Raw genomic sequence first — 25,172 nt, 5'->3', positions numbered from 1 at the left:
TCTTTATAGAGATACAAATATTCAGAACATATATTTTATTTCCTTCAAACATCTTTTACATAATAGAGTAATACACGCTATACCCTGGACCAGCCTAGATTATGATATAGTTGAGAAAATGCATAATTGAGAAGATAGGTCACTTTCTTCTTCATCGTTTAAAAGATAAGGAGAAAATCAGGAAAATAAAGACTTTCAAATGTCTTATCCAGTAGTAACAATTACTTCTTTTTAAAATGCTGATAGTATGAATTTTCAATCAATCAGCAAAAATAAGTCTTTATTAGGAACCAAACACAAACTTCACCTGAAATAGATGCCATTCATAAAAAGATTCCAAATAAGGAATCAACTATGCTTATTTATATTTCATGTCTTTTTTATTCATTATTAATCTTATAACTTGAAGTCAATTAATCCTTATAAACATCAACTTCTTAAACTTTGATTAGTATTAATGGGTTCTGATTCTCATTGTCCAATTACTCCTTATTGTTATTAGTTTGCCGGTGCCACCAAATACTAAGGACCTAAAAGTGTTAATGTACTCATATAATGTACAATAATGACCAATAATTTAGTTTAATCATATTAAGCAAAGGTATAATTAATGACAGATTTCATTTTAAATATATGCTAGTCTACATATATTATAAATGTATAAATCATTAACTTATAGCTACAATGATATAAAGAACTTAGTGTTTTTATGATACAAGCACATTATGCACACACCGTCCTTGGACATCATTCCAGTCTCTCAGAAGCCTTTCATTTTCTTTCTGCAGGTGCTCATTTTTGGCTTGGTTTTCTGCAGTGGTGTCCAGGCAATGACAAATAAGTTCTCTAATGACCTCAGCTGGGTTTGCAACTTTCTGTAGGTTGAAGGAACCAAGTCTGAACTAGGATGAAAGGAAAACATGATTAGCTTTGGGGGAGAATATCAAGTTTGAGTGGCCCAGTTTTAAATACACATATTTTCTTCTGAGGGGAAAAAAGGTAAAAGATTTCAATCTAGAGCATTTACCATATATAAATACAATGAACAAAATTACTGGGCAATTTCCTACTTTCTTACTAAAGCTTATCATATAAATCAACATATAACCTAAGAATAATTCTTTTTAAGTGGTAAGTCATTCCCCCACCTCCTAGCAGCAAAGAAAACAACATAAATACCATATAAGCATACTACCATCTGTTTGCTACTACCTAATTTAAGTCACTATGCTCAGAATAAGGAAAGAAATTATACATGAAGACTCTTTTTTTCTTTTTTTTGGCCATGTGGCATGCATGCAGGATCTTCGTTCCCTGACTAGGGATCAAACCTGTGCCCCCTGCAGTGGAAGCGTAGAGTCTTAACCACTGGACCACCAGGGAAGTCCCTACATGAAGATTCTTAACTCTAGTTTCTGTTAGTACTGATGGTAAAATCAAATAACTGACAGAAGCTACTTGTGAAGAGAAAAATTTTTGTAATATCTAAGAAAAATATAAAAAACAGGTTTTAAAAAACAGGTTTTAAAAAACAGATAAAGGAGTAATGACTGTTACCAGGTTTATCAAAAACCAACAATTTATTACTATAACTTATAAATAATAATGTCACATGTCAAACTTGAGTACTTTTGCATAAAGGTAAGACATAAAAATATCTTAATTCCTCTGTTAGAGGGCACTACAAAATAAAACAGTGTAATACAATTTTATTATAGTTAAGGAATTCTGAAAGGAACACAGGCTCTCCTCATTTGGTAGATAAAGATACTGAAACACAATGATTTACTAATAACTATAATGTCCTTACTATTAAAATGAGAATTATTGTAACTAAAATAAGCTTTTAAATGACAATTATAATTATATACCTTATAATTGAAGTATAACTCAAGCATAGCACAAATACAAATTAATCTAATCATCACCAAAATGGAACTATTATTATATCCATTTTATAGATTAGTAAAGTGAGGTTCAGAGTAGTTATCTAATATATTGAAGGAATAAAATCAAGATCCTACTATACTATCCTGTTACACTGTTTCCTGACATAAATGAGTATGCTAAACAAACAAGTAAGAGGAAGAATTAGGTTCAGAACCTATACATAATTCTGAAGAGATATTTTAAAGGCATTAAGTAGGTGGCAAAATTGAGAGTTCAAAAGGGTTTTTTTGGTTTTGTGTTGTTGTTTGTCTCCTGGATCAGTAATTTCTATTATGGCATTCACTAATAGGAATATTTCTAAAATGTCTTGCTTGTAAAGGAGTATTTCTATAAATATGTTACATACAGATTGAGAAATATTTAACAGTGATTGATAATTCTGAGACAAATCACTGTTAGTCAATTTACAAATAAAACTAAAAGTCACTACAGTAAAAATTCAATGTTTGCAATCTGAGTGGCAATTTATAAAACATTTCAGTTAATTCCTATAATTTAGAAGCATTTAGTTGTTTAACCCCACACAGTAAACTTTTCTGGATGAATTATATTTACCAATTTATTTAAAATTTTCAGATCGAAAACACAGGTAGATGTTTTACTTAATATATTAGAAACCCTGTGAAAAGAGTTAAACACTGACAATTCCGAGGTGTTGAAAAACATTTATATATACTTTCTTAAAATGTAAAGGAAAACAAAGGATATTTACATTCTTCTATTATAGGCACATTTTAGAGGACTGAATAGTACTGGTTTAGTCACAAAGAAATTGTGTATGTATTTGTGTAATTTTTTTTTTGAAATCCGAGGTGGTCACAATGTCTTCTTAATCTTTTAATTTGTTTTATCTGTTTTATCTCACCTCTTTCTCTTTCTTAACAAAATAATGGGAATCAGATTAAGAAAAATTGTCCTTTATTTCAATATTTCAATAAGTACATCCAGTTGTGTAGATAGATAAATAAAACCTAAATTAGAGCTGAATTCTAATTTTAATAGCAAAATTATTATTTTAAAATAGTATAATTATTATTATTAAACCTTTACCCAAAAGAGACTTGGAAAAATTCTAAGAATTTTGAAATTATTTCAGATTATTTGTCACATCTGATTTATTTCTCTTATACTTAGAATCAAATGGCCAAAAACATTTGCATATAAGTGCATATAATGAGTCCATTTAACAAGTATATAAGTTTCAATAGGAAAGTTTTATCTATGTAAAGAATATATAAATTGAAAGTAAATTTGAGCACTAACCTTTTAAAGCTTCTCTTATGCAAACAAACATACAAAAAATAAAGATTAGCTGTAGAATATTACTTTTTTGAGTCGATACAGAAGAAAAATTAAGCTTATTTTATCTTTAGACAATAGATTACATTATCAGTAAAACATAAACCCACACCGTGATTTTGTATTCTCGCATTATCACAATTGTCAGGAAGCTTTGACTAAGATGGACATTTTTAGAAAGAAAAGAGTTTTTCATCACTTGGAAGTTTCAACAATGTCAAATGGATAAGGATCCATTATCCATTTCAAAGTGTGATATTCAGGATCACAAGCTGATCCTGAATACAGTAATCAGTAAAATACAAATGCATAGGTAAACACAAGGATAGCCCCCTAACATTCTATTTTAGATGGCAAAAGAAAAAGGGAATAATTTTAAATCACTAATAACAAGAAACTTCTTTCAAAGTATCATTCAAATTCTTATATCCAAAATTCCAAAAGAGAATTCTTTTTTTTTTACATCTTTATTTGAGTATAATTGCTTTAGAATGGTGTGTTAGTTTCTGCTTTATAACAAAGTGAATCAGTTATACATATACATATATCCCCATATCTCCTCCCTCTTACATCTCCCTCCCATCCTCCCTAGCCCCCTCTAGGTGGTCACAAAGCACTGAGCTGATCTCCCTGTGCTATGCGGCTGCTTCCCACTAGCTATCTATTTTACGTTTGGTAGTGTATATATGTCCATGCCACTCTCTCTTTGTCACAGCTTACCCTTCCCCTTCCCCATATCCTCAAGTCCATTCTCAAACGAGAATTCTTAAATTTCTTCTTGGCTATTCGGTATAGAATAAACTTAAAATGTCATTTCCTCTTAAGAGTAGGCAAGTATTTTTCAGTTTCTATTTTTTCTAATTATATTCACTAGTTTGGGGTCCTTTAACAGGCGTGAACATCTGTTATTCCAAACAATAAAAATAATCAAGAAGTATTTAAAACTCAATCCAAGAAAAATATTTTACTTGAGATATTTGCTTATTTTGTAGAAAAATTCTGGAATGTATGAGAGAGTGAGTCTGCTGGACCATCCTGTCTGTATGGTTCAGAGCCAAGGCAGGAAGCACCCTTCCACTCTCACTACCTCTGTTCCAGCCTGTCTACCTCATAGATGCAAGGGACCACACGCCCATGTGAACTGCATTTACAGAAGGGCCTCAAATCAGGCCTAATGAGTTGAGAAGCATAAAATACTTTTGTGCTCTAACTCTATATTCAGCCCATCTTTATACCATCCCTCAAATGAAGTGACAACTTTAGAAAAGTATTGTTTTTAAAACTAGCAAATTCCAACAAAAGTTACACTGTATGTTTTTGTCAATTTAAAAATCTTTTACTTTAGTTTTTTGTTGGACATGTAAGGCTATTAACACAGATGTTCTTTATTAGTTCTGTAATTTCAAAATAATCTGCAATATGAAATCAGGACTTCAAATGGTACACCAGAGTCAGAAACCACAAATTAAAGACATTTTGAAAGTATATCTCTTCTTTAGAGGCATGGGCAAAAATAAATTTCTTTCTTGTAGTTAGTTCTCAAGATCGTATGGAGAATTCAGTGTACACAGACCTATATTAAGCATCTCATTCAGTCTATAATCTAAGATTTTAAGCTATGTTTTTATTTTTCCATGTAAAAAAAAGTTGAAAACAATTAACTTCTTAAATACTGGTAATCATAGTAGGTTGCACTAGTTGACTCTAAATTGTCATTATTTTAACTAGCAAAACAGATAGCATCTTTGATCTGATCTGCATTAAAAATTCTCAATTTCAGAAAACTTATCCATTTTCTTTAGCCAGGCTTTTATTCTGGATACCTATCTGTCAATTCTTTAAATCCAAGATTAAATGGCACACCCCCTTACTCATCACTTCAAAGTCCAGATCAAATTCTCTTTAACTACTTTAGCCTACATTGGCTTCTCTGTTCTTGATACTTCAGAGTTTGTCTCACACAATTTTTCACTCAGTTTCATCCTCCCCATATTTTTCTCTTGTTGTTTCAGAAATGCAGTCTTTTCCTTTAAATTTCTACCTCTTTGAGGTCAGAGACCCTATCTTATGTCTTCCTTAGTCTCCACAGTGTCTTATACAGTTCTAGACATATATTAAGTGCTCAATAAAGACGAATTTTTAAAAATTGCAATGATCCTTATTAATAAGAGAATACAATTATAATGTGGCAGGTAAAGGAAATAATTGGGACAGTGATTCTCTGAATACAAATTAAGAAATATTTTAATCTGTTTAAGGATGTAACGGTTTTATTTTATTGAATAGTATAATTTCAACCAAAAGGGCATGGTTAAAATATCGCATAATAGCTCTCAATACTGTGATAATACATAAGTTTATAAAAACCTAAAAACATACTTTTTTTTTAAAGAATGTATAAAGTTATATATGTACTCAGTTATCAGGTTCTTTGGAGTGGCCAAACAGATAAAAGAGAATATATAGTATTGGTAAAATACACTAAATAAACACTAATTCCAGGGGAATTGTCTATGGTCATTCCAAATGTTTCTGGGGATAGGAGGATTATCAAGGTGTGAGTTGATACTCTGCTAAGAATATATCAACTAAAGAGCTGAATTTTGATATGTTATCAAAGTAGTCTAAATAACCTTACAAAATTAATCTTCGTTACTGTCCTGGGAACCAAGATGTAAAGCTAAAGGAAAAGGAGGAATAAAGATATTTTGATGTGATTCCTAGGCAATAATGGTCAGATAGGAACTCCTTTTTTTTCAGTATGTGTTTTAAAATTTATTAGTATTAAAAAAAAAGTTTAGCTGTGTCTAGATATGTATACACTAAAAAAGTAAAGCCTATTTAATTATAGTTTGTAATACAGGATATTTTGTCTATTGTAGACAAATACATAGTTGTAAATATACCATTGCTGTAATACATAGTTGTAAAATTCTAGTAATAAAGGAAATCAGTCAAGTTATGTAGTAAAAAAGAAACTAAACTGTATTACTTTGGCCTAGTTATGTTAATCATCAACTGTAAGTATTTTGAATCAACTATTTTTTACTAAGATCTTAGTATCATGAACTCTTTGGTTTTGTGACCTGCTGAAATGTTATTTTAGATTTAAATAAAAAATATTACAAATGAATCTTCTAAAGCAGTGACATACCTAGGTTGACAACTGGTCACATTTAACTTCCAAGGTAGCTAGAACTGAGAAAAGAATACTGATAAGGACTTTCTAAACAGATAAGAGAGCTTTATTGTGAGACTATTAATCTCACCTTTCCAACTATTTTCTTGACCAAATTTCTTAAAGCTTATTTTAAAAGGTTTAAATATCTCAAGATGATTATATGATCAAACAAGGCTCTGCATATGCAGAGTTGTAGATCTGTAGATCCTATAGGTTCTTACAATCAAAATGCAATCATCTAAAAGTGAAAATACACTGAGCTCTAATTATAGGGATAAAAATTATTAGATTTTAAGGCCATGCTATATGTTTTAATATATTAAGTACCATCTAAGAATTATTTGGTATTCATAATTGCAAAATTCATTGTGGGAGTCAGAGAATCCTTGAGAATGAAAAGCCCAAAGGTTCACGTGATAAGAGTATCTCAGAAGTTACTTTTACTTTGAATGACTGTAAATGTTCATTCCATTATGTTTTGAAATAGAGATGATGAGCCTTTTGGTTCATGGAAAATATAGTAAAAACTAGAAGACTTATCTGGTCTAATTAGGGGTTATAATTAACAATGAAAATTTTTACTATACATGGATTTAGAATCAACTAAAAGGCTTTTCCCATAGTTAACTGAATTGGGGGTAGTGGGGTAGGTAGAAGGCAGGGGTTGCCTATTATTTGCCTGTTACTTTAATTTTGATATTAGGTTCTGATAAAGAAATATTGCCTTGGATTTCCTGACACTCTACTAGATTTCATAATATTCATCTAATCATATCTTCATAGTATGCTTCTCTGTCTTCCACTTAGAGCCTAAATGGTAATATTTCTTGGAATGGTCCCTTGACCTACTTCTCTTTTTTCTCTGTAGAGTTTTAGGGTTATCCACAATCACAGCTTCCATTATTACAGATAAGCTGAAAACTGCCAAACGTGTATCTACAGGTGGTACCTCTCCTAAAGTCCAGACTTCTATAAACATTTAACTCATTTTTGGAGTGATGTCACCAGTATGTCCTATTCAGACCTGAAACTTCAAATGCTAAGACAGAATTCATTGTCCATCCCTCTCACTACTAAACTAACTCCTCCCTGTACTTTCCATTAGACATTCATTCAGTTACACTTGGGTAGTCTAGTGGGTGAACATGGACAATTATCATAGCATTACAATATTAACTTTTTTTTCTTGTACTAGTCTGAAAGCTGCAAAGGGATAGGGGCTACATATTACTCAAATTAGTATCCCCATTCTTACATGGTTAAACATAGAATGTATTCATTCCTTCATTTATCAGACTTTCTGAGTATGTACTATATGTTAAGCATTGGAGATACTGTTGTGAACAAGAAAAACAATGTGTCCAATCTCTTGGACCTTATATTTTAGTAGAGGAGGTTGATGATGCCAAATGATCAAATAATAATTTCACACAGTTGTAAATTCAATGAAGAAAATAAAATGAGTCATAAGATAGCTACTAGAGGGCAGAGTATGCTTAGATATAGTGGTCAGGGAACAATCCTTGCAAAAACTGAGGTAGAGAACAGAGACGAGATTGGAAAGGTATACAGGAGAGTAGATCATATAGGATTTTGTAGGCCACAGTAACAAGTTCAGAACTTATTCTAAGAAAAAGCCATCAGAAGATTACAGGCAGAAAAACAAGTGCTTACAGAATACTCAGCATTTCCTCTAAGATTGCCCCCGATTATCCCAACCTCCTGGTACTCAGGCCCCATGTAATTCCCTCTGCCTGAGTGTGGGCAGGTCTCTGACTTGCTTCTAACTAAGAGAATATGGCAAAAGTGACACATATCAGAATTTCAGACAAACTAAAAACAAAGAAGCATAAAAAATATACTAGGAATTTGGTTTGGAATTACACTCATTTTCAAGTTATTTTATAAGGAATTAACTTATTTCCAACATGAATTACAGTGTAATTTCTCCATTCAGGACCACTGCATTTCTTTATCTAATCAAGGGTTATTTTTATATCCTTTGGTTAAGTTTCTCATTGTTAATTTTTTGTTCGTTTCTATTTTCATTTAAAAAAATTTTTATTGAAGTATAGTTGATTTACAATGTCATGTTAGTTTCAGATGTATAACATAGTGATTTGATATTTTTACAGATTATACTCCACTTAAAGTTATTATAAAATATTGACTGTATTCCCTGTGCTGTACATTATATCCTTGTATCTTATTTATTTTATACCTCTTAGTTTGTATCTCTTAATCCCCTTCTCCTATCTTGCTCCTTCCCTCAATCCCTCTTCTCCACTGGCAACCACTAGTTTGTTATCTGTATCTGTTGAGTCTGTTTCTGTTTTGTTACATTCGTTCATGTCTTATTTCTTAAATTCCACATTTAAGTGAACACATGTAGTATTTGTTTTTCTCTGTCTGATTTACTTCACTAAGCATAATATCCTCCAAGTCCATCCATGCTGTTGCAAATGGCAAAAACTCACTCTTTTTATGGCTGAGTAATATTCCAGTGTGTGTGTGTGTGTGTGTGTGTGTGTGTGTGTGTGTGTACCATATCTCCTTTACCCATTCATCTCTTGATGGAAACTTAAATTGCTTCCATATCCTGGTTATTGTAAATAATGCTGCTGTGAACACTGGGGTGCATATATCTCTTCAAAGTAGTGTTTTCGTTTTCTTTGGATATACACCCAAGAGTAGAATTGCTGAATCAGATGGTAGGTCCATTTTTAGTTTATTGAGGAATGTATATACTCTTATATCCATAGTGGCTGTACCAATTGCTTATTTTTTAATCAAACTCCCTACACTGTAGCTGATAAGACTCCCAAATGATGTGTAGGTAGAAATATGAATGTAACTGCCTACTTAGTAGTCTTATTTTTTGTTATTTTGAATTCCTTGGTCATATCAAAAGGATTATATGGTATTTGGGAAAGTTAGCAGTCTCTATTTTAGAATCCCAATACTGACATTTATTTGAAGTGGGTCGTGAACAAGCAAATATAACCACTGTATTCAAAATAATGACTTATCCTATAAGACATTCATGAACACAATCTAAGGGCTGGGCATGAAGGATTTTACAAATAAGCCACAACAGAAATAATACCAAACGGCACGAAACTCCACTCTCTTGTTAGTTTGATATTGATTTGTCTTCTAAAAACGGTTGATTACTTTAACACAGTAGCATTCCAGAGTGAGTATGACAGAGAAAAATCTCACTGGGGCTGGAATCACTGTGTGCTATTGCTTAGCTCCTAAGGCCTCATAGAAACAATAAGCAAGCCAACACTGGGGAAAAAAAAACTTACAATATGATAAAATATCTACTATGAGATACTTAGGAAATATATCCTAATAAGACATAGTACAAAATATCATGGACTATTTATTTCTGAATTTAAACCAGTTTACACTGTTTAGTAACAACTGCTTAGGTCTCTCTAACATTCTCTAGGAAAATTAAATGAAAACAATAGAATCTTACATTTTTTTCTGATTATGAATCCTGGACTTTCATCAGTTAAAAATTACAGAAACTTAAAGCCAACCTCCACTCTCTCAATCCCAAAGCACTGAACTATATATATTTCATGAAACAGCTTGACTAGTTAAAAGGCATTATATTGACATTAGAAATTTTTGGAAACAAACAAAGAAAATCATAAACACTTATTGTGTTAACTATAACTGCATTTCCTTAAAATCAGTTATCATAAACTAGTAAACTCAAAAGGGGTGATCTTTAAAAAGCCATAGAAGTACCAACTAGGATTTTAAAATCCTCGTTTAAATGAAATGATAAAATATAGGAATCCAGAAAAAAAATGTCCATTTTTTGTTTGGTATATGAATTTCTTTCAAAAAAAATCTCACAAAGCTTAATAACTGTCTTTTTAAACTATGGATTAAAAAATTCCATCTTGGCGGAATCAAGATGGCGTACTAGGAGGACACGGAATTCGCGCCTCCTCATGACTAGGGCACCTACCAGGCACCGGTGGGGGATCACAGACACCTAAGGGGATGGGAGGAACCCCCAGAGTAGGTCACCAGGTAGGACGTGGGGTGTGGGGGGAGTGAAGGGGGAGAAGTGGAGGTGGGATGGGACTGGAGGCCCTGAGGGACAGATGCGGGAGGGGAAGGGATCCCACACCTGAAGGGGGAAATTGGGGAACCATTGGGAGGGCAGAGGATCAAAAGGGAGCGTGGCCAGGTTTCCCCTGCCCACTTGGACTCCCAGGAACCTGCCGAGATCCCAGGCCTGATCCTCTGCCCACCTAGGCTCCCTCCAGCTGAATGGGTCCTGAGGGAGTGGGAGGGAGAGGAGGGGGAGCAAAAGTAAAGGCCGGACCCCCGGGACCGGCACCCCTGAGGGGCGGCTGGGGAAGGGAAGGAGTTCCTACACCCAGCGGGACTCACCCACGGTTAGGGGTCCAGTGGTGACGGGGAGACCCTGGGGGAGATGGTGGGGGAGGGGTGCAAAGGAATGGAAGGGAACGGGGCCTGTGCTTTCCCTGTCCACTTAGGCAACGGGAAGCCTGTTGGGCTCCAGGACCTAATCCTCTGCCCTTGGAGCCTCCCTCCTGCCACACAGAGCCCAAGCCCCGCCCCTACACCCACCTACCCAGTGCCCTACCTCTACACTCGGAGACCCCCTCCAACGCTGGGCCTAAACCCCACCCACACACCCCACCCAGGGCCCTACCTCCAAACTCCAGAACTCCGAACTCCACAATCCAAAGGCCCTCCTTTCAACATGCTACCTCTCCCCTCCTGTGTAGGTCCTAAGCAGAGACCGTGCCGCACACTCAACCATCACCCCTCCACCTGCCTAGGTTCTTTGCCACCCAAAACCCTGCCCCTGCCTAAGTTCCACCCCCTGCCTAAACTCTGCCCCTATAGCCAAGGCTTTTTTTTTTTTTTCCTCTTTTAGATTGGGGTTGCTTTATCTTATTGATTCATTGTTGTTGATTCGTTTATAAACCTTTCACTTTTCTAATTTTATTTTTATACTTTGTTAGTGATCTCTCCTTCTGGCTTGTTCTCCGCCCCCTCCCCCTTTATTTTTCTTTTTCCTGTTGTGGTTTTTTCTTACCTTGTTGCAACTGTTTCGATTATAGTTTTATTTTTCTAATTTATTTTTTATCTTTCTAATTTTATTTTGTTTTTTATTCTTTGATATTGTACTGCTCCTTCTTTTTTCTTCCTTTTTCCTTCTTTTTTTTTTTTTCACAGTGCCATGAAGCTTGCAGGATCTTGGTTCCGAGGCCACAGGTGGGACCCAGGCTCCTGTGGTGGGAGCTCGACTCCAAACTGCTGGACTGAGAACCTCAGACCCCAGGGAATATCAATCGGAGTGAGGCCTCCTGGAGGCCCTCATCTCAGCACGAAGAGCCAGCTCTATCCAACTGCCTGCAAACTCCACTGCTGGATGTCTCAGGCCAAACAACCAGTAAGACAGGAATATACCACCACCCATTAAAAAAAAAAAAAAAAAAAAGAAACGACAAAAATATTTGTTCAGGATGAAGGAGCAAGGTAAAAACCTACATGACCAAATAAATGAAGGCAAAATAGGCAAGCGGCCTGAAAAACAATTCAGAGTAATGACAGTAAAGATAATCCAAAATCTCAGAAACAGAATATAGAAAATACAAGAAACTTTTAAGAAGGATCTAGTAGAACTAAAAAGCAAACAAGCAGTGATGAACAACACAATTACTGAAATTAAAAATACTCTACAAGGAATCAATAACAGAATAACTGAGCCAGAAGAATGGATAAGTGACCTGGAAGATAAAATGGTGGAAATAACTGCCAGGGAGCAGAATAAAGAAAAAAGAATGAAAAGAATTGAGGACAGTCTCAGAGACGTCTGGGACAACATTAAATGCACCAACACTCGAATTCTAGGGGTCCCAGAACAAGAAGAGAAAAAGAGTCTGAGAAAATACTTGAAGAGATTATAGTCGAAAACTCCCCTAATGTGGGAAAGGAAAGAGTCAATCAAGTCCAGGAAGCACAGAGAGTACCATATAGGATAAACGCAAAGAGAAACAAACCAAGACACATATTAATCAAACTATCAAAAATTAAATACAAAGGAAAAATACTAAAAGAAGCAAGGGAAAAGCAACAAATAACATACAAGGGAATCCCCATAATGTTAACAGCTGATCGTTCAGCAGAAACTCTGTAAGCCAGAAGGGAGTGGCAGGACATATTTAAAGTGATGAGAGGGAAAAACCTACAACCAAGATTACACTACCCAGCAAGCACCTCACTTAGATTTGACGGAGAAATTAAAACCTTTACAGATGAGCAAAAACTAAGAGAATTCAGCATCACCAAACCAGCTTTACAGCAAATGCTAAAGGAACCTCTCTAGGCGGGAAACACAAGAGAAGGGAAACACCTACAAAAACAAACCCAAAACAATTAAGAAAATGGTAATAGGAACATACATATCAATAATTACCTTAAATGTAAATGGATTTAATGCTCCAACCAAAAGTCATAGACTGGCTGAATGGATATAGAAACAAGACCTGTACATATGCTGTCTACAAGAGAAACACTTCAGACCTAGGGACACATACAGACTGAAAGTGAGGGGATGGAAAAAGATATTCCATGAAAATGGAAATCAAAAGAAAGCTGGAGTAGCAATTCTCATATCAGACAAAATAGACTTTAAAACAAAGACTATTACAAGAGAAAAAGAAGGACATTACATAATGATCAAGGGATTAATCCAAGGAGATATAACAACTGTAAATATTTATGCACCCAACATAGGAGCACCTCAATACATAAGGCAAATGCTAACAGCCATAAATGGGGAAATTGACAGTAACACTATCATAGTAGGGGACTTTAACATGCCACTTTCACCAATAGATCATCCAAAATGAAAATAAGGAAACACAAGCTTTAAATGACAGATTAAACAAGACAAACTTAATATTTATAGGACATTCCATCCAAAAACAACAGAATACACATTTTTCTCAAGTGCTCATGGAACATTCTCCAGGATAGACCATATCTTGGGTCACAAATCAAGTCTTGGTAAATTTAAGAAAATTGAAATCATATCAAGTATCTTTTCCGATTACACTGCTACAAGACTAGATATCAATTACAGGGAAAAAAAACTGTAAAAACAAAACAAAACAAATGGAGGCTAAGCAATACATTACTAAATAACCAAGAGATCACTGAAGAAATCAAAGAGGAAATCAAAAAATTCCTAGAAACAAATGACAATGAAAACAAGATGACCCAAAACCTATGGGATGCTGCAAAAGCAGTTCTAACAGGGAAGTTTATAGCAATAAAATCCTACCTCAAGAAAGAAGAAAAATCCCAAATAAACAACCTAACTTTACACATAAAGCAATTAGAGAAAGAAGAACAACAACAACAAAAAACCCAAAGTTAGCAGAAGGAAAGAAATCATAAACATCAGACCAGAAATAAATTAAAAAGAAAGGAACGAAACAATAGAAAAGATCAATAAAACTAAAAGCTGGTTCTTTGAGAAGATAAACAAAATTGATAAACCATTAGCCAGACTCATTAAGAAAAAAAGGGAGAAGACTCAAATCAACAGAATTAAAATGAAAAAGGAGAAGTAACAACTGACACTGCAGAAATACAAAGGATCATGAGAGATTACTACAAACAACGATATGCCAATAAAATGGACAAACTGGAAGAAACAGACAAATTCTAAGAAAAGCACAACCTTCCAAGACTGAATTGGGAAGAAATAGAAAATATAAACAGACCAATCACTAGCATTGAAATTGAAACGGTGATTAAATCTTCCAACAAACAAACGCCCAGGCCCAGATGGCTTTACAGGAGAATTCTATCAAACATTTAGAGAAGAGCTAACACCTATCCTTCTCAAACGCTTCCAAAATATAGCAGAGGGAGAAACACTCCCAAACTCATTCTACGAGGCCACCATCACCCTCATAACAAAACCAGACAAAGATGTCACAAAAAAAGAAAACTACAGGCCAATATCTCTGATGAACATAGATGCAAAAATCCTCAAGTAAATACCAGCAAACAGAATCCAATAGCACATTAAAAGGATCATACACCATGATCAAGTGGGGTTTATCCCAGGAATGCAAGGATTCTTCAATATACGCAAATTAATCAATGTGATACACCATATTAACAAACTGAAGGATAAAAACAACATGATCATTTCAATAGATGCAGAAAAAACTTTCGACAAAATTCAACACCCATTTATAATAAAAACCCTCCAGAAAGTAGGCATAGAGGGAACTTACCTCAACATAATAAAAGCCATATATGACAAACCCACAGCAAACATCGTTCTCAATGGTGAAAAACTGAAACTGTTTTTGCTAAGATCAGGAACAATACAAGGTTGCCCACTCTCACCATTATTATTCAACATAGTTTTGGAGGTTAAGCCACAGCAATCAGAGAGGAAAAAGAAATAAAAGGAATCCAAATCGGAAAAGAAGAAGTAAAGCTGTCACTGTTTGCAGATGACATGATACTATACATTGAGAACCCTAAAGATGCTACCACAAAACTACTAGAGCTAATCAATGAATTTGGTACAGTAGCAGGATACAAAATTAATGCACAGAAATCTCTTGCATTCCTATACACTAATGATGAAAAATCTGAAAAATAAATTAAGGAAACACTCCCATTTACCATTGCAGCAAAAAGAATAAAATAGCTAGGAATAAACCTAAGGAAACAAAAGACCTGTACTCAGAAAACTATAAGACACTGATGAAAAAAATGAAAGATGATACAAACAGATGGAGAGATATACTGTGTTCTTGGATAGGAAGAATCAACATTGGGAAAATGACTATACTACCCAAAGCAATCAACAGATTCAGTGCAATCCCTATCAAACTACCAATGGCATTTTTCACAGAACTAGAACAAAAAAACTGCACAATTTGTATCAAAACACAAAAGACCCCAAACAGCTAAAACAATCTTGAGAAAGAAAAATGGAGCTGGAGGAATTAGGTTCCTGGACTTCAGACTATACTACAAAGCTACAGTAATCAAGACAGTATGGTGCTGGCACAAAAACAGAAATATAGATCAATGGAACAGGATAGAAAGCCCACAGATAAACCCATGCACCTCTGGTCACCTTATCTTTGATAAAGGAGGCAAGCATATACAATGGACAACACACAGCCTGTTCAATAAGTGGTGCTCGGGAAACTGGACAGCTACATGTAAAAGAATGAAATTAGAACACTCTCTAACATCATACACAAAAATAATCTCAAAACGGATTAAAGACCTAAGGTCTTTAATTAAAGATTAAAGATTAAAGATAATTAAAGATTAAGGCCAGACACAATAAAACTCTTAGAGGAAAACACTGGCAGAACACTCTATGACATAAGTCACACCAAGATCCTTTTTGACCCACCACCTAGAGAAATGGTAATAAAAAAAAATAAACAAATGGGACCTAATGAAACTTCAAAGCATTTCCACAGGAAAGGAAACCGTAAACAAGACAAAAAGACAACCCTCAGAATGGGAGAAAATATTTGCAAATGAAGCAACCAACAGAGGATTAATCTCCAAAATATACAAGCAGCTCATGCAGCTTAATATCAAAAAAAAACCCCCACAACAATGCAGTCCAAAAATGGGCAGAAGACCTAAATAGACATTTCTGCAAAGAAGTTATACAGATTGCCAACTAACACACAAAAAGATGCTCAACATCACCAGTTATTAGAGAAATGCAAATCAAAACTACAATGAGGTATCACCTCCCACCAGTCAGAATGGCCATCATCCAAAAATAAACAAATAAATGCTGGAGAGCGTGTGGAGAAAAGGGAACCCTCTTGCACTGTTGGTGGGAATGTAAATTGGTACAGCCACTATGGAAAACAGTATGAAGATTCCTTAAAAAACTAAAAATAGAACTACCATATGACCCAGCAATCCTACTACTGGGCATATACCCTGAGAAAACCATAATTCAAAGAGTCAGGTACCACAATGTTCACTGCAGCACTATTTACAATAGCCAGGATGTGGAAGCAAACTATGTGTCCATCGACAGTTGAATGGATAAAGAAGATGTGGCATACATATACAATGGAATATTACTCAGCCATAAGAGGAAACGAATGAGTTATTTGTAGTGAGGTGGATGGACCTAGAATCTGTCATACAGAGTGAAGTAAGTCAGAAAGAGAAAAACAAATACCATATGCTAACACACATATATAGAATCTAAAAAAAAAAAAAAAGGTTCTATGAACCTAGGGGCAAGACAGGAATAAAGACACAGACGTAGATAATGGAGTTGAGGACACGGGGAGAGGGAAGGGTAAGCTGGGACGAAGTGAGACAGTGGCATGGACATATATACACTACCAAATGTCAAACAGATAGCTAGTGGGAAGCAGCTGCATGGCACAGGGAGATCAGCTCGGTGCTCTGCGACCACCTAGAGGGGTGGGATAAGGAGGGTGGGAGGGAGATGCAAGAGGGAGGGGATATGGGGATATATGTCTGCATATAGCTGATGTATTTTGTTATACAGCAGAAACTAACACAACACTGTAAAGCAATTATACTCCAATAAAGATGTTAAAAAAATAATAATAAAAAAAATTCTTCTGTCAGAATTTTCATCCAAATATATTTACTAAGAATCCTAACAAGCATACTTATTATAATTTAATGGCAGATCTCTAAAAAACAAATTCCAATCTAAAATATTTATATAGAAAACTAGTAATATTTACTTTATTTCTTTATTGACATAGAGACAAGATAAAAATAAATTATTGGTCTAAAAAACATTTTAAATTTTTCAAGGTAGTTTTTTTTAGGTGATAATTACCTAATAGGAAAACTGCCTGTAAAGTATAAAAATTAACAACTATTTTTAATGAGATTGAGAAGAATTGGAGAGTACAATGGATGGTAACCATGCATTGAACCGAATTTTCTCACAAAGAAAAATGTAATTAAAAGTTAACATTGAGATAGTTCTAGTTCAGCTAATAGCAAAGTAAGCTGTATTAGACTAAGCCCTCCTGGAGATAACAATTATAAACTCTGACGCCCCCCAACACTTAAAAAAAAAAAAAAAGAACACCCAAGAAACAAAACCCTATTTCAAGGACTGAAGAATGACAGAAAACAGGCAGCAACTAGAAAGTACTCAAATAGGGTGAGATCCATGTTTGTATGACTGTTCCTCACATGGCACTGTCCGGTCCTAGAGCTCATGTAGAACAAGTAGAGTCCTCTCTTCCTGACTTGAGGTGTCAAAGGATGGAATTCTGGGCTAAACACACACACACACACACACACACACACACACAAATAAGTAAATAGATGGAAAATAGGAGAGAAAATGAGAGGATCAGTACAGTACAGGATGAGTTAAAATCCACATAATAGAATTAGCCAAAACAGACAACAAAACAGAGAAGGAATTTAAAAAGCAGAAGAAATACATGAACTGAAAGATTTAAATTTCCAAATGGAAAGGGTCTACTAAGGTCCCAGCACTCTTAATCAAAAGAGGACTCATAGCAAGGCAAGGCATCATCAAATTTTAGAACATATGGGACAAAAAGAGAATCCTAAGAGATTACACAGCAATAAAATAGGTTACTTGTGAATGAGTTATAAGGAATTAGAATGGCACTGGATTTCCATGGCAATGTTGGATACCAGAAGTCAATGAATTAATGTCCTCAAAATAATAAAGACATGTTCAGAGAATATGTTTCACCACTCAATGTGATGAAATAAATCAAATTATATTTCTCTGGGGCTAATTGTAATAAATTCAGATTTTGAGCTCTGGATCTAAGACTAAAGTAGTACAAGGAATATATGAAATATGGTCAATAAGTTTCTGTAGAATCCTACATGAAGACTTGAAATTCAATTAAATATTCTTTCTTTAGTTCCTACCATGTATATGTACAAGGCAATCTACATTACAGAAAGATGAATCAGATAGAATATCTGCTTTACATAAATGTAAAGAGGGTAGTAGTATTTTATAAGGCCTACAATGTTAGTAGATTAATTTTAGAAAAATTGATACAAACTATACTACAACCATGAATTTTCAGCCTTTAAAAGCTCAAAGTGTAAATGTAGCCAGACAAAAATGTCAAAATATTGCAGTAGTAAAATTACTGTTTTCAATGAAATAATGTCATTACTAGATGAAATACCAAGTGTTTTGTGGTAATTATGTAAATAAGTCATGTTACATATAATAGCACCTTGCTGTTAGCAAATATTAAAACCAGAAACTTAGTTAAGTCCAAAAGAAATCAACTGCTTTGGCATATTGTAGTTCCACTTCTGTGAACTGTTTCTTATGAAGCAATCTCAAATGAGAACACTTACCCATTGCCAAAAATGTCCAAATGGTATAGCAGTTATTGTATTTTGACAATGTAGTAATCTCCATTCATTCAATGGGGTGCTAAGGGATGAATCTCTAAAACTCAAGTGAGGGAGCAATGGAAGGGAGGGTGGCATTCTGAAAATACCGTGTATACTGAGATATATGGTTACATGAAAAGTCAAAGCCAATGGGGAAATAATGTCAGACACAAAATGAATATTTCATAAAATTTTTAAAGAATAATTTTTCTTTGATTGTATGACTCAAAAGGTCAGATCAAAGGTTTATATTTAGCTATGAGAAACGCTTTGGCACTTATCGTCAAGGTTACAACATACTAACGGAGAAAAAAAGCACTCCCCTTAATAAGCCAGTCCAGAAAACCACAGAATGTAGACTCTTTAAAAATTACCATGACTTAATTTTATAAATCAGTGTTTGGTTATAAATTGAAGAAGGAGGCCATAATGCCTGGTGTGCACATACAGAGCTCCTCATTGGAAAGGGAGCTCTGACAGGTTTATTTAATTTTTAAACTGGGTAAGTACACTTCTGAAGTTCATGGCAAGCTTTTTTACAAGTTCATGCTTTGGATAAACTCAAATTTGCCACTGAAGTATTGCTAACTGGGCCAATGCATAAGCCAAAGAAAGTTACATGGGGATGGCCAACTGCTTTTGAAATGATTTGACCTAAACTCTTCCCAAAGGGATTCTATATATTAAGTGACAGCAATCATCACATTCCATGTTCCTTAGAATCACTACGGAAGTAGTAATTTTAAGTAAATAAATAGAAGATGGCTCCCATAAGGTTAGGTTGTTTTCCTAAACTGGACAGAGCTAATATTTTAGTTCATTGCACATTAGTCTCATAGGAAATAGAAACCAGGCATTATTGGGGGGCTAAAAAAGGCTATTTTTTATTCTGCCCTTATCTTCCCCTTAACCAAAATACTCTCATCCATATGGATACACCTAATATACTTCCACCCTCAAAGGTCATCTGTGTAGATCTCCTCTTAATGATTTTAAGAAATCTGGCCACCTTGACTCTGCAATCTAGAAAGATTTTCTGAACTTGAATATCTACTGGAATAGCTATCTGAAATGTAAATTCCTATTTGTTTAGCATTTGTTTAACTGAGATTTTTACTTTTAACAACTCTGTATCTTAGCAGCAACTGTTTTTATTGAGCATAAATTCAAAGTCTACTTTACAATTTTGATGTTGTCAAATGTAACAATTAAATTGGTTTTAATAGCCATTTCTTAGACCTAAATGTGATATCAAAGATTGACAATTAGATTTGAATTCTGGTTTTTCTTAACACACTTCTTTCTTCCTATGTATATTTTCCTTTTGGCTGAAGCTAAAAATATGAAGAAAAACGGGATGTGTCACAAAATGGCTCTAAAATTTGAAATTCTCTTCTTTATGTTATCCGCATTCTTGGTACTTAAATTCCAGAACAAGATATACAAAATATAAATATTATCGTCTAGGATGAGGTTGCTTTGCCAACAAGCTGTGACCTTGATCTTTGAACTTCAAAAAGTTGAAATAATACTATCATCCAACCTGTTTACCCTAATTCCCAGGTAATATATGAGTGACATTCAAAAAGAAAAAGAAAAATTAATATGTAACTTCAAAGAATTGTTCATTCTCACACTTTTAACCCAACTAACAGTTTAAAGGAATTTTTCACCAAATACTAATATATATATATCAAAGGTACAAAGAAATAATACAGTGCTCCTGCCCACAAAGAGACTCTTATAAAAAGGTACCTGTTATATAATATGAGAAGTGTTATTAAAAATGCTCATTAAGATGCAAACTATCATATATAGAATAGATAAACAACAAGATCCTACTATATAGCACAGAGAACTATATTCAATATCCTGTGATAAACCATAATGAAAAAGAATATAATATATATATGTATATATATATAACTGAATCACTTTGCTGTACAGCAGAAATTAACACACTGTAAATCAACTATACTTCAATTTTTAAAAATGCTCATTATATTCAATGTTTTTCACAAGTTCATCAATCTCAGAATAGATGGGCACATTTTGGGGATTATAGTAGCAGTGTGAAATTTTAAGGACGATATCAATATATAGGACCATAATCAGACTCTCAATATCAAGATTGGCAATAGCTAGTGTGGTGATTAATTTTATGTGTCAATTTTATTTGGATGCCCAGAGAGCTGGTTAAACATTATTTCTGGGTGCGTCTGTAAGGGTGTTTCTGGAAGAGATTAGCATTTGAATTACTGAACTAAGTCAAATAGATTGCCCTCCCCATTGTGGGCGGGCACCATCCATACAGCTGCGGGCCAGAATAGAACAAAAAGGCAGAGGAAAGTTAAATTCACTCTCTACCTGACAACTTGAACTGCAACATAGATCTTTTCCTGCCCTTGATTCTCCTGGTTCTTAGGGCTTCAGACCTGAACTGGAAATTCAATATCAGCTCTCCAGCTATCAGGCCTTTAAACTACACCACCAGCTTTCCTGGGTCTCCAGATAGTGAGACTTTTCAGCCTCCATACTGTGTGACCCAATACCTTACGATATCTGTATCTATATAGATAGATACTTTACATAGGAGATATATATTTTTTTCTCTGGAAAACTCTAATACAGGTAGTATTTCAGTCTTATAGTGCCTATGGTTATGTCCTAAAGATAACTCATTTCTTAAATTTCCCCACTGTGCCCTGATTATCTTTTGGCCAATTCAATTAAAAAAAATAAAAAAAACGTGAAGTGGGTAAGCACTACCTTTATCCAGGTTTTTGTTTTTTTTTTAATGAGTGTTGATTGAACATTATAAATAACAAAATAAAGAAATACTGAAACAATATTTAAAAATAAAACCAGAGAATATCGCAAATAATGACTGTTTTTGGAACATATGCAGAAAACAATTTCTTGTAGACAATTCACGTCATCACTGTGAACTACCATTGAAATAGGGAACAGTCCAGAATGTTTTCAACTTGTGAGATCAACACAAAAACAGGATCACAAAAAGAATTTGTTCACAATTTTACTGAGAGGGAGAAAAAGAGCAATGATGCAAATTTTTCCATTGTTTTTGTCTCATCAGTGAGTAACCTAGAGGAACCACCCTGTCTTGGATTAAATATGATTTCCCTCTCATTGCCAACAACAATCTATGATTCTTTTTAACATGAGAATCTACCTCTAATTCCATGCAAGTATGCTTCTGTGGGATACTGGAGAGAAAGATTTTTTTTAAGTAATTCAATATGACATTTCTGAAAAACAGAACTAAAATCTGCAGACAAACCCTAACAAGAAAATTTAAGTACACAAAGCACTACAAACTTCATCCTTCTAGATTTATGTATGTTCAATAATCCCATTTACATTTTCATGTTTTAATCCAATCATAAAGAATTACAGTGGAAATTCTATTAATCACCTCCAATAACCAAAACCATCATTCTCAAAACACCTTAAAAAATCATAGTTTAAAATGCTCTTTAATGAATAGCAATGGTTAGGAAACCTACTTCGAAAAATTATAAATATTTATTGATTGATGGATGTAAACAAAGAGAAAGCCTTTCAGTATCTTACAGAGAAAGGAACAAGAGCTAACTGGAAGCCCTATTTTCTCTATGTTCTGAACGTACAACACCGTCAGGGGAGTCCAAATTCCTATACTCCAATGAAAGTATAAAAGGAACAAGACATTGAAAATGTTGAAGGGTTTCCACCACCACTGCCACTATAACAGTATTACAATGGATTATTCTTTGTCAGTCAAAATGACTCTATTGATTCACTTTTGGTAGACCATAAAGTTATGCTTTAAGATTTTCCAATAGTGCTAGAGAGTTGATACCTACTTTTGTCTGTATTGCCTTTTTAGCAATTTATATGGACACATAAAATCAGTATGTAAGTGTGAAAGTACAATCAGCACCATTTAAATCAATTTCACTGAGTTCCTGGTATGTGTTAGAAATTGTTAGGGGCTGAGAGTGAAAGCATAAACAAAGCATACTTCCTGTCCTTATGGAAATCATAATCTGGCAGGAGAAACTGAAACGTAATCAGTCAACTAAGATGCAACATGATTTGAAAATTATGAATGGAATGATGTTACGAAAAATGATAAATGCTAAGACATTTAGTCTTTATTCTCTAGGTCAGGGCTTGTAAAGTCACTGTCTTCAGGGGCTAGGCAGGTAAAGTAAATGAATAAAGTTGATGGGTTGGCAAAACTATACAGAACATTTCCCACCTACAGGGGCAGCTAGTAGTAGTAGTAGTGGAAGGAGTAGTTGCCTTGTAGAAATGTAGGCCAGACTACTCAGATTTCTAATTTTTCAAGAGAGGCCAGAAATCCATATTTTTAGGTATAAGCTCCTGATTTAAATTCTTGGAAACTGGTTTAAAGTGTTTTCTGCATATAAGGGCCAAACATAACCTGTCTGTAGTCCATATGTGGTCCTCTGGTAAAGGCAACAAGGTGGGACTTCCACTGATTTTTAAGCAGAATAGTGTGATTAGATTTGCATTTTAGAATGTCCCTCTGGGAGTAGATGAGAGTAGGGAGGACCAGAGACAGGAAAATCAGCTGTTTGGAAAAGTTCCTTCAAAAAAGATAGGAGACTTAAACCTGAGCCATAGAAAAGTGCAGTCAGATTCACTTGAGTGAAGAGAACTGAGGACCACGCAACATATAAGTTGAAGGGAAGGAGCAAATAGACAGGGAGAAATGAAAATACAAGAGTAAAGCTGAGTGTGAGGGTGAGAACACATGCAGGTCTAATAGAGCAAATTCAAGGAGGGGTGGGAAAGACCAGGAAGGAAGAATTTAAACTTCAAATAAAGAGTCTTCCTTTTCTGAAACTAGAGGAAGAAAAGAATACAGACACAGATGAAGATGGAAAAAAGAAACTGAAGAAATACATACCTAACAGCCTCTATTATTTTAATGGTAGGCAGAATTCTAAGATGCACCTCAAGATTCCAGTCCTCTGGTGTACATGTTCCGTGTAATCCTCTCCTTTTGTGTGAGAACTTGAGAATTTAATGAGATAGTCACACCCATGATTAGGTTAGGTTATATAGCACAGCTGACTTTTAAAAAGACAGATTATTCTGGTGGGCCTGAGCAAAGCATGTGAGCCCTCAAAATGGACTGGGATCTTTGTGAAGAGAAAGGAGTCAACTTGAAGGAAGTTCTCTGTTGCTGGATTTGAAGATGGAGGGAGCCATAAGAGTGGCTTCCAGGGGCTGAGAACAATCCTTGGCTAACAGCCAGCAAGGAAATAAATGCTGCCATCAACCACTTGAGCTTGGAAGAGGAATCTGAGCTCCAGGTGAAAATGCAGTTTGGCTGACACTGTGATTTCAGACTTGTGAGATCCTGAGCAGAGAACCCACTTGTGCCATGGCTGGACTTCTGACCTACAGAAACTGTGAGATAATGGATGGTGCTTTAAGCTGCTAAATTTGTGACAATCTGTTATATAACAATAGAAAACTAATGTACTTAGTATATAGAAAATACAGTTTTTTTGAATGAAACAACAGGGACTGATTCAAGATAAGGCTGGTGCAACTACCATGAGTGAGTCAAGCCAAATTCATTTTCTAGCAACTTTGGTTTCATTAAGCTTTACCCAAATGTCCTATCAGGCACAAAATGATTCACTAGAATGAGAAATAACCTGTGTTACATAAAATCTTAAGTTATATATCAGAGGAGTTGGACAGTTACAACTAGGTTTTCAGAATGCATTCCCATGAAAAGACTGGAGAAGAAAGCAGATGGATGCAGCAAACTCACAAGATACAAAATCACTATTTCACTGGTGGTTAACAAACATGAAAAATGTTATCAAGTGATTCCTGAGAATTTAACACTTTCAGAAGAGTCTAACCATCATAATTGCTGAAAACAAGTATACCTTCAAGTTTCTCCATTCAGTAAAATAAATGACATTTCTTCTAAAACTCTTTAAAAAATCATGTATGTATGACAAAAGGTTAACGTAAGTTTCATAAAATTATTTCAGAAAGCATTTCAATAATTACGGTAGAAATAAAAGCTATGAAAGAATGATAGCATTATTGCAGTCCTGTTGGCATTTAATCACTTAGTCTTTTGAAATCACTCTGTTTACAGTCATACTTACTGTCTGGTTTCCACAGTAATAAACACACAGCCTGTTTATTTTAAATATTTCATCCTGAAATGAGAAGGATTTTTTTTTTCCTCAAGCTTATCCTG

The 25,172-nt window shown here is 34.6% G+C and overlaps 1 protein-coding gene across 7 annotated transcripts in view; it reads right to left on the bottom strand.

Annotated features, from left to right (window-relative positions):
* The window catches only part of XRCC4 (X-ray repair cross complementing 4), a 368,161-nt gene that overhangs the window by 252,975 nt on the left and 90,014 nt on the right, over window positions 1–25,172 (bottom strand). For all 7 annotated transcript variants that reach the window (XM_081231084.1, XM_081231083.1, XM_081231088.1 and 4 more), the window contains exon 4: window positions 736–902. In XM_081231084.1, coding sequence (XP_081087210.1) covers window positions 736–902 — 167 coding nt within the window. The remainder of the gene's footprint in view (window positions 1–735; window positions 903–25,172) is intronic.

Source organism: Mesoplodon bidens, assembly GCF_964165515.1.
Source record: "Mesoplodon bidens genome assembly, chromosome: 4".
NCBI classification, from domain to species: domain Eukaryota; kingdom Metazoa; phylum Chordata; class Mammalia; order Artiodactyla; family Ziphiidae; genus Mesoplodon; species Mesoplodon bidens.
This window is presented reverse-complemented; position numbering and strand designations above follow the sequence as displayed.